General features: G+C 43.8%; 1 protein-coding gene across 1 annotated transcript in view; it reads left to right on the top strand.

Moving 5' to 3' along the window:
• Window positions 1–13,670, top strand: part of LOC148101080 (protein NLRC3-like) — a 34,758-nt gene that overhangs the window by 300 nt on the left and 20,788 nt on the right. The window contains exons 2-3 of the mRNA XM_087845784.1: window positions 72–1,890; window positions 10,897–11,070. Coding sequence (XP_087701910.1) covers window positions 72–1,890; window positions 10,897–11,070 — 1,993 coding nt within the window. The remainder of the gene's footprint in view (window positions 1–71; window positions 1,891–10,896; window positions 11,071–13,670) is intronic.

Here is a 13,670-nt window from a genome sequence, read left to right as displayed (position 1 = left end):
ATTTCTGAAAACTGGACTTCTTGTGTTGTTCAGACATTGAAGAGTTTTCTTTCTGTTTTTCTTTCTTTCAGCAGATGTTGGTCTGCAGGAGGTTTTAGATGAACATAAGGTCAGTCTGAGGAGGAGATGTGAACGTGTGACTGAAGGAAGTGATGAAACAGGAAGTAGAACCCTCCTCAACACCATCTACACTGAGCTCTACATCACAGAGGGACAGAGTGAAGAGGTTCATACCCAACATGAGGTGAGGCAGCTGGAGACAGCTTCCAAGATGGACGCCCTCCATGATGCTCCAATCAGGTGCCAGGACATCTTTAAAGCCTTACCTGACCAACAGAGACCCATCAGAGTGGTTCTGACCAACGGCGTGGCTGGTGTTGGAAAAACCTTCTCAGTGCAGAAGTTCACTCTGGACTGGGCAGAGGGCTTGGAGAACCAACATGTCAGTGTGGTGGTTCTGCTTTCATTCAGGGAGCTGAACCTGATCAGAGATGAGCAGTACAGTCTTCTGGAGCTGCTCCATGTTTTCCATCCAACATTACAGAAGGTCACAGCAGAGAAGCTGGCTGTCTCTCAGCTTTTGTTCATCTTTGACGGCCTGGATGAAAGCACACTTTCATTGGATTTCACCAACAGGAAGCTGCTGTCTGATGTCACACAGAAGTCATCAGTCAGCCAGCTGCTCACAAACCTCATCCAGGGGAATCTGCTTCCCTCGGCTCTCGTCTGGATAACTTCCCGACCTGCAGCAGCCAATCAGATCCCTCCTGCATGTGTTGACAGGCTAACAGAAGTACGAGGCTTCACTGACGCCCAGAAGGAGGAGTACTTCAGGAGGAGATTCAGTGATGAAGAGCTGTCCAGCAGAATCATCTCCCACATGAAGACATCCAGGAGCCTCCACATCATGTGTAGTATCCCAGTCTTCTGCTGGATCACTGCTACAGTTCTGGAGCACATGTTGACTACAGAGCAGAGAGGAGAGCTGCCCAAGACCCTGACTGACATGTACTCACACTTCCTGCTGGTTCAGACAAAGAGGAAGAAGAACAAGTACCACGAGGGACATGAGACGAGTCCACAGGAGCTGACGGAGGCTGACAGGGAAGTTCTTCTGAAGCTGGGGAGGCTGGCGTTTGAACATCTGGAGAAAGGAAACATCATGTTCTACCAAGAAGACCTGGAGCAGTGTGGTCTGGATGTGACAGAGGCCTCGGTGTACTCAGGAGTTTGTACAGAGATCTTCAAAAGAGAGTGTGTGATCTTCCAGAAACCAGTCTACTGCTTTGTTCATCTGAGCATCCAGGAGTTTCTGGCTGCAGTCTACAGGTTCCACTGTTTCACCAACAGGAAGACAGAGGTGGTGGAGGACTTCCTGCGGATAGACTGGAATGAGGACTTTTTGGGAAAAGAATACAACGAGTCCTCTCTGGATGATTTCCTTGAGACAGTCATGTATAAATCCCTCCAGAGTAAAAATGGCCACCTGGACCTTTTTGTTCGCTTCCTTCATGGCCTCTGTCTGGAGTCCAACCAGAGACTCTTAGGAGGTCTGCTGGGTCAGACAGAGATCAGTCCAGGAACCATCCCGACAGTCATCAACAACCTGAAGAAGATGAACAGTGATGAAATCTCTCCTGACAGAAGCATCAACATCTTCCACTGTCTGATGGAGATGAACGACCTCTCATTATTTCAGGAGATCCAAGAGTTCCTGAAGTCAGAGAACAGATCAGAACAGGAACTCTCTGAGATCCAGTGCTCAGCTCTGGCCTTCATGCTGCAGATGTCAGAGGAGGTTCTGGATGAGTTGGACCTGCAGAAGTACAACACATCAGAACGGGGACGACAGAGACTGATTCCAGCTGTGAGGAACTGCAGAAAGGCTGGGTGAGTCCAGATGTGATCATTAACATCATTAATTAGTGTAGGTTAGTAGTTTAGTTCCTCAGATATACGCAGTACTAAACGACTCTCCTTGGTTTGAGTTTCTCAGATAAAATGTGTGTGTGCACTTACGCTGTGTGCTGTAGACTCACATCTACATGTAGTACCTGTGTGGTGTCATCAGGGGGCAGTATTTTAAACCTGCTGCTGTTGTTGGTCATTCAGACGCTCCTGTTAGAGAGACAGAAATAAGAATCTATGAAGAGCTTCTTTGTAGTAAAGTGAACTCTAATGTTACAAACAGAGACAAATATCCAGAGCAGTCACCGTCTGAGCTTCTCCTCTGACTACAGACAGAAGTACAGACACAGTTTAGTGGCATAAACATGGTGAGTGAGGATGAAGGTGCTGAGGAAGACTCTGTTTTAGTGTGATTAAAGTGTGATGTACTGATGAGTGACAGTGCTGTGGGTCAGAGTGAGGCTCAGAGGTGAACCAGCTGTGCTCTCTTACTGCCCACAGTGGGACAAACTGAGTGAGAAGACACTGCTGACATCTGGACTGAACATGTGTCAGATATGTGAGCTGATGTCACAGCAGCTCATGGATTCACTCTCATTCATGCTGCTGCTCCTAATGTCTTCATGTCCTCATTAATCACAGAGCTGATTGTTCAGTGTTTAGTTGTTGCTGCTGAAATGTCGTCCCTATTTTCTGCTGATGGAATTCACTGCTGTGTTTCTGGCTGCTGTTTACATCCCCGAGCTAACTTCCTGGCAAACGTCATGATGTCATCAGTGTTTTATAGACGGTGTGAGGTTCATGTTGTAACCACAAAGTGTTTGTGTCCGTACGCTTCAACCTTCCACACCATTCCTTTATTGTACAGACTCAGCAGCAGCTCCATGGATCCCAAATCCAAGAGTGGAGAACAGATTGGAAGTGTGTCACATCCATGCAGTCACAGCTGTTTCCACCATGTTTCCACTGATATTGATCCTGTTCAGTGACACGTTTCATATCAGTGAATATGTTCTTCAGGACGTCCACTGACATGTTTAAGTGTCCTGCTGGAAATCACTCAAATCATCCATGAAATCCATGAAAAATCCTTTTAGTGTTTCTAACTTCACCCTCTGTCCTCTCTCTCTCTCCATCCTCCTCACTGCTTCTTTCACTGATAATCACACAAACATCGTATTCACAGGGCTGGGCGATATGGCCTAAAATTCACATCATCGTATAGTTTAAAGCATGTGCGGTAACGATATATAACTAACTTTGGTAAGCCGCACTGCTTGATGGATCGTCAGAGCATTACGGCTGCCGTAGGGAGGAGCTTCACGGAGTAATCTGGGTCCTAAACTCCGTCTGTTCAGGTCCCAAAGTCAAACGAACACTGAGTTAAAAACGGTCTAAATTCTTTCATCTTTAATTAAATCATCAGCGTTGCTGCTTTACCAGGTGTAACAATTAAATTTAACATCCAGGCATCCATGAACACAGAAATTATTAAATTTAACGGAGTTAGAAGTTAACAGGAAGTTAGCTCGCTAGTTTACACCCAAACATTTCATAGCATGTTCTGACTGAGAGATTTTTGAAACTAATTCAAACGTACAGCTCTGCTATCACTTCCAACATAAATGAAGACAGAAAACTAAACAGCAGTGACGTTTGTAGGGTTACTGAAGTTGGGCTACCTGGTATATAATGTTGTGCTACGTGATTGCTAGCGACACAGCTATGTTAGCTTAACATTAGCACAGTAAAGCTGGAGGATGAACGCCAACTTTTTTTCCACTCGATAAAAGTTAACGTGACGGATTCTGGTGGTCAGGGACAAATGCAATCATAGCAGGGATGCTGTACACGGGCCAAACTGAGCAGCAGCGAGAGAATTCAACATTAATGAATCAATAGTCGTGTCCAAATTCATGGGCTGCATCCTCCTGAGGACCCGGCCTTCGGTCTACGTGGGCCGGGTCCTCAGAAGGTCGGGTAGGCCGGAAGTAAACGGCTGGGGAAATGGGACGGTCTAGCCTTCAGATTAGCATCACCGCTGTCTCGGTGGAGTTTAATAAACTCAGCCGTCTGCTCCTTGCTATCTTGTACTAGTGTTTTATTTTTACTTTGTTTTAAAACATGCTAACTCTCTACTTGTATATGATCACCAAATGCTGCTGGCTTTAAGATCCTCTCAGTTAAAAACTCTTTATTGCAATCGTGGATATCAGGGAACCTTCTCCCACCGCTCCTGTCAGGAGTTCCAGCTTGTCTCCGTTGTGTTCCGGCACTACCTCAACTGAGAGGGCGCTGTAGACGCCGTGGGAAACGCAGTGGCTTATTGGTGAGAATCAAGGCTACCTGGACACGATTTCGAAAAATACCTCACCCTATCCCGACTGGATGTGACCGCGTCAACTACTGGCACTCTCTGGACATGGCTTACACTTGCCTGACACCTGTTGTTGGGCTTACGACAATAACCCCTCGCCAGCGTCCCCCCCGTCTTCACTCAGGTGGAGTAAACCCTCAGAACCTACGGCCGATAGGTCGGGCATCCGCTTCGGCCGTTGAGCCCACCGGTACCATTAAGATTAAGTCTTGTTAATGCTCGATCGCTAGCAAACAAAACGTTTATTCTTAAGGACTTCTTTACTGATCGGGGACTGGATCTAATGCTTTTAACGGAAACTTGGCAGAGAGTCGGTGAGTCCAGCTGTTTTACTGAACTTTTACTGCCTGACTGTGAATATCTTAATGTGCCGAGGATGACTGGGCGTGGTGGTGGAGTGGCAGCTGTTTTTAGGAAGAAGCTCTCTTGCAAACAACTCTTAACTCACTCGTATTCTAGTTTTGAACTTCTGACGTTTGAATTGGGGCATCCCCGCCCGACACTCGTTGCAGCTGTATACAGACCTCCAAAATATCACAAGGATTTTGTCCAAGACTTTTCAAACTTCTTAGCTGGAACTGTGCCAAACTACGATTGAATCTTAATCGTTGGAGATTTTAATATTCGTGTGTGTTGTCCCTCCAATTCACTGGCCAGAGACTTTTTAAGTTTGATAGACTCCTTCAGTCTTGCTCAACTTGTGTCTGGGCCAACCCAGAAACAGGGTCATACATTGGATCTTGTGCTGTCTCTAGGGTTACCGGTCCTAAACATGGAAATATGTGATGCTGTTTTTTCTGATCACTGTCTTGTTGTGTTTGATATACTTTTATCTCTCCGCCATTTTACACCTCTTATTTCAACACGTCGTTGTCGTGTTTTTAACCAATCTACAACAGAACAATTTTCTATTGCTTTTAAAAAAGTTATAAGATCTCCCCTTGGCTTTGGTACCGAGGAAATGACAGTTAGTTTTTATGATAAATGCAAAACTATCCTTGATGAGGACGCTCCTTTTAAAACTATAAGCTCGAAACCACGACCAGACCCATGGATAAATACGGCCACTCGTTCAGCCAGACGAGAGTGCAGGAAGGCTTGAACGTAAGTGGAAAAAAGATGGGCTGCAGGTTTCTCATGTTGAGAGACAGTCTGTACAGGTATCAGGACATTGTAAAAGCAGAAAAGTCGAGGTTTCTTTCTAATGTTATTGAGAATAGCTCCAATAATCCTCGGATTCTTTTTTCAATTATTGACTCTGCCCTGAATATTTCCCCAGCTTCTTGTATTAACAGTTCCTCAGACACCTGTGAAAGGTTCTTGCAGTTTTTTATCAATAAGATAAAACAGCTTCGATCTATGATCGCCCTGCCTTCACATGACATTTCTAAAATATTCACCTGCTCTGCTGTTTTTGATCAGTTTGAGCCTGTGTGTCTTGATCAGATGGAGGAAGTATGTAGTGGCACAAAGACATCATCGTGTCCAAATGACATTATTCCAACACATCTTCTAGGTTGTCAGTTCTGACATTTTAGCTATTTTTAATAGCAGCCTTAGCTCAGGTGTTGTGCAGCCTGTTTTAAACATGCTGTTGTTCAGCCTGTACTTAAAAACCTAATCTTGACTCCTCTGTCCTCACTAACTTCAGGCCTATTTCAAAGCTCCTTCCTGTCGAAAATTTTGGAAAAGATTGTGTTTGTTTAGCTGCAATCTTTTGTAAACAGACACAATGTTCTTGAGAGGTTTCAGTCTGGTTTTAAAACTCTTCATAGCACAGAAACTGTGCTTTTAAAAGTTCTTAATGATCTTTTATTAGCCACTGACTCAGGTGACTCAGCTGTGCTTCTGCTCTTAGATCTGACCGCTGCCTTCGATACTGTTGACCACAGCATCTTAATCTCACGGTTGGAGCATTGTGGCGTAAAGGGCACCCCATTAGAGTGGTTCAGGTCTGTCTGACAGGACCTTCTCTGTGAGCTTTGGCGATTTTATCTCTTCCTCAGCTCCCCTTACTCGTGGTGTTCCCCAGGGATCAATACTGGGGCCAATATTGTTCTCCATTTATATGCTGCCTTTAGGTCCAATTTTTAGAAAATATAACATTTGTTTTCATTCATATGCCGATGATACTCAGATCTATCTTCAAATGAAGGGAAATAGTTCTGCCTCACTAGAACCCTTACTTCAGTGTCTCGGTAAAGTTAAATCTTCCTTAACTTCAATGAGAACAAAACCGAAGTGATAATTTTTGGACCAAGCAGCAACCCCAGCACCTCTAATTTTAACCTGCACAGTCTTGAGCCTTTTGTCAAATCACATGCCAAAAATTTGGGGGTTATATTTGACAGCAATTTCACCTTTGAAAAACAAATTAGCTCAGTCGTACAGCGGTCCTTCTTCAAACTGAGGCTTTTATCTAAGGTGAGATCATTTTTACCTTTCAAAAACTTCAAAGGGGCGATTCATGCTTTCATTATATCCCAGCTGGTCTATTGTAACTCCTCATATGCTGGAGTTAGCCAGACCTGCCTGGCAAGGCTGCAGTTGGTCCAGAATGCTGCAGCTCGTCTTCTGACACTAAAGGACGTGAACACATTTCCCCGGTGCTCGCCTCTCTTCATTGGCTCCCTGTCTGCTTCAGAATTAACTTTAAAATTTTATTGTTGACCTACAAAGCCCTGAATGGACAGGCTCCCGGGTATTTGTCTGACCTCTTGCAGACTTATACCCCCTTAGATCTCTTAGATCAAGTGATCTTTTGCTTTTAGCTGTACCAAGGTCGAGGCTGGTTCATAGAGGCGATTGAGTATTTGCAGTCGTAGCGCCTAAGCTGTGGAATAATTTACCCCTACACATCAGACAGGCTCCCACTGTCAATCTTTTTTAACTCTTATCTTAAAACGCATTTTTATTTACTGGCTTTTAATACAGCATGAGAGTTATTTGTTATTTTATTATGTATGTTGTATTCTTGTACAGCACTTTGGTCAGCGCTCCTGTTGTAATTAAATGTGCTATATAAATAATTTAACCATAACCAAAAAATATAACAGGACACTGGCGTAAATTCTCGACCGTCTCACACTTCTGTTTAATCAGTTTTCTGTTTGACGTTTAGTCAGCTGTGTAAAAACCAAGGAGGAACCCACCCGGGGGATTAATAAAGTTTTATTTTATCTAATCTAATCTAATAACTTTAATCTCAGCCAAACCGATTTACTCACGAACAAACAAAACACTGAAAAAAGCCCAACAATAACATTTTTAGGTTGTCTAAGTGACTTATATATCACGTTTAACCCGAGTAGCGAAACTCCGCGGTGATCTGAAAATGATGTGCCGGGAGTTGTGCCGTTCTCGGCCGCATCAGTGACCCTCGAGCTCCCGGTTAGCTATCGAGCTGGTGGGTAGCAGACGTCTCTGAAAACGTCAAAGCACTTTTGCAAATATGCGATATCTTGATAAACCGAGCAGATATTTGATGTTTACACAGCTACTTTCTCGCCTGAAAATATGTTAAACGTTTATTTTGTGACCCAGAAAGATTAATAAGAGTAATTTTAAAACTTAGTAGCGGCCGCCATTGTTGGAAACTGGAGTTTGGCTGGGCCGCGCTATGAATTCTGGGATATGGTAGGCCACCAAGGACACACCCGACCCATCCTTCAAATTCGGGGAAAAGTAGGACGCATTTGTCGGCTGCATTCGGAGGAGTCTACGGCCCTTACTCGCTTACTTGAGAATTGAGAATGTACTCGCGTTCTTGGCGAGTACATACTCGCCGAGAATGCGAGTACAGACTCGGGATTTGTACAATTGGAACGCCAGCATACTTGATGATGTCACAGGTCCGGAGTTTTTACTGCCGTCCCCTCTTAATTTAACTGTGAGTAATATGTTATGGAGCTTTAATCACAGCCAAACCGGTTTACTCAGGAACAAATAAAACACTGAAATAAACCAAACATTAACATTTAGAAGTGATCTAAGTGACTTATATATCATGTTTAACCTCAGTAGTGAAATCTCTATTAATACAAATAGTGTACATGTAGATACGTGTACATACCTTAATAAAAACAAGCAGGTGTGTGTATGTGTGTGTATGTGTTAGTCCCCGTAGGGAAATTGCTCCTCTGCATTTAACCCATTCACCCAGTGAAGCAGTGGGCAGCCACCAATGCAGCGCCCGGGGAGCAGTGTGTAGGGACGGTACCTTGCTCAGGGGAACCTCAGGGTAACCGTTCAGTGGAGTCGAACCCCCGACCTTCCGATCATGGGGCAACCACTCTACCTACTGAGCTATCCCAGTAGGTAGAGTGAGATGTTAGAACGCTTTTATTTTTATTTTAGTGGACACTCAGTACAATAGACAGCTACTGGGGTTTGGGGTTTGTTTAACCTGAGTAGCGAAAAGACTGCGGGGGGGTTGGAAACGATGTGCCGGGAGTCCGCTGTTCTTGCCGGCTGTAATAATCCTCGACCTCGCTGTCTGCTATGGAGCTGGCGGGTCACAGACGTCTCCGAAAACGTCGGAGCTCGTTTGGAAATATATGATATCTTGATAAATCGAGCAGATATTTGAAGTTTACACAGCTACATTCTCGCTTGAAAAGAACTTAAGTTTATTTTGTGACCCAGAAAGAGTAATATTTAAAAGTTTTTAGCCCCGCTCGTCCGCCATTGCCGCGTTTGAGTTTTGGACGAAATGCATTCTGGGATATTTAGCTGTACCAAGTCCACACAAGTCACCACCGATGCATGCTCGATAAAACGGGCAGAGTGAGAACACATCCGCTTTTTCACGTTCTCGGCTTGATGCGTACTTCGAATTGGAACAGTACTTGGTCTCCGACTGATGACGTATCATATACACAAGAACGCAAGTACGCACAAGTACGCATATTGAGAAAGGCCCTATGAATTAGGACAGCCTTCGGCACGTCGCTGTGACGTAATCGGTCTACAAATGCGGCCTCAGGAGGATGCAGCCCATGAATTTGGACACGACCAATGTTACAGAAGTGGAGGAAGCGCAGTTTTTTGGCTTTCCCGATATTTCAAAAGTGCTTCATCTCTTTGCTATGACTGTCGCCCGGCATAATTTGCAGATTATGGTTGTAGCTGCTGCGATGCTTTCGACCAAAACAGGCACAGCTTGATGACATCATCAACATGCGCTATCGCGGTAGAGCGATATAGTCAAAATCTCTATGGTTGGCCAAATTTATACAGTTTCTATCGTATATCGTTTCTATCGCCCACCCCTACGTATTCAGCTACAAAATAACACAATAATATAATCTGATGATCATTATTGTAAGAGCAGGATCCATATTTGATATCAGAGTAACACACTGATGGTTATGTGCAGTTATGTGGGTCTCTGACTGTGGGTCAAACAGAAGCTTTTGAGCCCCGGCTCGGACCGTCTCGGTCGTTGTGTCCTTGGGCAAGACACTTCACCTACCGCCTACTGGTGTTGGCCAGAGGGGCCGATGGCGCGATATGGCAGCCTCGCCTCTGTCAGTCTGCCCCAGGGCAGCTGTGCCTACAACTGTAGCTGCCTCCACCAGTGTATGAATGTGAGAGTGAATGGGTGGATGACTGGGTGTGTAAAGCGCTTTGGGGTCCCTAGGGGGGACTAGTAAAAGTGCTATACAAATACAGGCCATTTACCATTTCTGATTGGTTGCTGACCTTGGTCACCTGTCCACTCTCACCTGTGTGTGTTTGCTCTCTCTTTGCTGTCTCCATCCTCTCTCTCCTTTCTCTCCCTCTCTGTCTTTGTACCGTCACTCAGGTCCAATGGAAACAGTGACATTTACAAGCCAATCAAAGACAAACTGATCCATGTCAGGTTATAACAATATTCAAAGTGAATACAGGCTGCTGCTGGACACAGACAGGTGACATCATTTTGACTTGCTGTCACCTGGATCTGGACTCATAAACACTGAAGCCCTGAACAGGAATACAAATCATTTTCTGCCAACTAGCGACACACCAGCAGATAATGGCTCAGAAAGCTAAAATGAGCCAATCATTTCTGTGTTTAGTTCCTGAAATCAGATCTGATATCAGCAGCTCTGAGTTCATTCATCATTATTGTCCAGTGATGAGATTTCTGCTCCGTTTGGTAACAGTCAGCAGGTTTTTCCTGCGTGTGGACGTGAACAGTCGTACCTGACAGCAGGTAGCAAACAGAGATCATCTTTCCAGCTGGAACTCTTCACTGAGCTGAACTCATTCAAATGTTCTGGAGTCAAAACAGGAAACAGTCCAAATGTGTGTCTTCACTCTGACTCTGGATCAGATCTCAGTGACAGACTGTGGACATTATGGAAGCCTAAATGTGACACCATCTTCCTCCTTCATCTGCAGATTAAAGCCAAACAAAGATTCTCATTAAAAGTCTGCAGGTCTGAGAGAGACTCAATCGTTGTGTCATGTCAAACACAGTAAGAGGAGCTGAAGCACAGATGTGAAGAGCAGATTCATCAGATTATGACCTCACTCTGTTTTGTCTTCATATACATTCAGTCTGTGTTTATAATGCAGATTTTCTGCTTTTATAATAACACATTTTATATTTTCTATCATCACAGACTGACTCGGTGTGGACTCTCAGAGACTCACTGTGAAGTTGTGGCCTCAGCTCTGAAGTCCAACCCCTCCCATCTGACAGAGCTGGACATGAGTGGGAATTGGCTGCAGGATTCAGGTGTGAAGCTTCTGTGTGCTGGACTGGAGAGTCCAAACTGTCGACTGGAGACTCTGAGGTGAGTTCACTGACTGCGGCTGTTGTTGTTTTTCTATATTTCAGGTCTTTGATTGATGTTTGAAACTTTCTTTAGTTCCTAAATGTTCAGGATGTGTCTGAAGACAAATGTGAAGAAGTTTGAGTGCTTTCAGAAATGTTGTCTTTCCAAACGACTGAACAACAGTTTTTCCTTTTGGCTCCAAACAGAAGTGACAGACTTGAGCAGGGTTCATTTACAGGCTGACAGAAGTGGAGTGGTGACGGGGAGATGTTTGACAGGACAGTGTTTCAGCCTCCACAGGTTCATGTTGTGCTCCATCAGTCAGTGAAGATGAAGTCAGTGCTGATGAGGCTGTAGAGTGTGTGAGGGATGTGAATGAGGATGATGAAGATCTGATGATAGCAGATAAAAACAGGCTGCAGAGACTTTGAGCTTGTGTGGAAATGTAGAGAGAGAAAGGAAAGACATGAATTATTGCAAAGCTAACAAAGGTGAAGTTAGGAGCTGTGATGATGTTCATTTATCAGAAGCTGATCTGGCTGCTACAGAGACGACCCACACAGCTGCTGTGGTGAGGTGTGTGTTAAAGCAGAGGAACAGAGCAGCCGAACACAGGCCCAAACATGACAACAAAGCAGGATTCAGGCTCTGTGAGAGGATTTCAAACAGAAGCTGGAGAAGAGAAAGGACTCTGTTGGACTACGGAAAGAAGGTAGCTCAGACCAGTCCAAGTGTTTCCATGGAGCCCAGTCTAACATTCATTTATACACCAACGTACAGAGGTGAATGGGAAAATGAATCCATAGTTTCAAATGTAGAAATAGTTCTCAGTTCATTTACAGAGTTTAATAAAGTTCATGAGGAAATGAGAAATGTTCAAAACAGCAGCTGGTAGGAAGTCTGCTTCACAAAGTTGGATCCAATTCCAGTAGTTTGTGATGCACTTGAACGCAGCATGAGCAGTTCACTGCCTAACCCCACAGAGACTGTCAGTCTGGACTTTCCTTTTTACCTGTTGGCTGTCAGTGAGATTTCAGAGCAATCAGAGACTGTGGATCTGTGTATAAAGTATAATTCACGTGCAGTTGTAGAATGAATGGATTAACCCTAACCTGAGAAACATGGTACGCCCCGGCTCTGCTAGGCAACAGGGGAGGTAACATGAATGAGCCCAGAGACAGGAGGGTCAGATAAAAAAGAAAAACAAAAGGTTTATTACCACAACTGAAAACCGTTACTGAAACAACTCACTAGGCAATGAGGTGATTTAAACAAACAAAAAAACTTATCTATAGAGATTGACATTGTCGACTTTGTGGGTACCCGTGGCAACAACATCAAGACACTGCATGAAGCGCTAGCATTTCCAGCACCGGTAATCATTAGTTCTGCGGCTTTAATCCCTACTTGCATTTTATTTGCCCCAAAAACAGTTCTGTACAAAACGATGAAGAACACAGCAGCTCCGTACAAAGACACGTGACGGAAAGGCAAAAAAAAGAAAAAATCAAAGGAGTGAAAGGGTCAGACCCATAGGAGCACACAGAGTGGAGTAAGCACGTTAGCGTGCTGCCCAACTTTCATCACGCACATATTTATAATTATATGGTCCTAAGTGTGAGTGCACACACTCACAAAACGTTTAGTAACTTCAGATCCTGCAACAAGCCCAGGTCCAGTTTGCTTTGGTGATTTGGACTATTCCATTTCACAGCTGTTGTTTTTTTCCTTTATCTCCTGTACAGGCAAACACATCTATTTGTTGTTTCAGGTTGTAGTGTTACACAACACTTTCAGATCTAATAGAAATAAAATAAGTGTTTCGTAAACATGTTGATGGATTGGCTGTGTTAGTTCAGTGACAGATTTATTTGGAAAGAAAACAGTTTTTAACTTGCAGTCAAAAACTAATGTGTACGCTTATGCCTGCATTTTTATTTTGTTAAATACAAACAAAATTATAGCAGAAGTGCTGCCACGTGTCTGGCCAGAAAGAGTTGTTTATTTGGTAGTTCAATGAACGGCTTCAGATAGTAAGAGTGAGGAAAAAAAAAATACGTTCTTGTTTGCCGTTTTGTCTTGTTGACATATCTGACTCACTCTTGGAACTATTTAGATCAACAGTATACAACCCCAAAGTGATACTATATCAATATCAAGTCTGATTCTGCCTTCCAAAATGACTTACTCATTTAACAATTTCAAAATGCTCTTAAATTGAAATTTCATTTTTCCACAGGATGTTAAATCAATAGTATCCAATAGTGTCCAACCCCACAGTGATACCATATCAATTTCAAGGCACTCTGATTTCGTCTTTCAAAGTAACAAAATTATCCTGAGCAGTGACTCCAGGGCCTGGTTTGAGTCTCCCCAAAACCATTTCCTGTGTGTTATTCTCCTCACTTCTCCCTCCCTTCTTGTCTTCTCTGTCCTATACAGTGAAGACAAAAGGCCTCAAGTTGTGAAAACTCTTCCCTTTCATCATCTTCCCAATCATCTCTCTCATTTAAAATCACCAGTATTCTCTGAGTAGAGAATCTTTTCACAATCTTGAATGATAAGGATCCAAGTGGGTAAAGTTATTTATTTGTTGTGTTCCTATTTGCAGCTGGGAT

This window comes from Neolamprologus brichardi, chromosome 9 (assembly GCF_056152115.1).
Source record: "Neolamprologus brichardi isolate AB-2024 chromosome 9, ASM5615211v1, whole genome shotgun sequence".
In the NCBI taxonomy this organism is placed as follows: domain Eukaryota; kingdom Metazoa; phylum Chordata; class Actinopteri; order Cichliformes; family Cichlidae; genus Neolamprologus; species Neolamprologus brichardi.
Note: the sequence above shows the minus strand (reverse complement) of the source record. Positions and strands in the feature narration are given on the sequence as shown.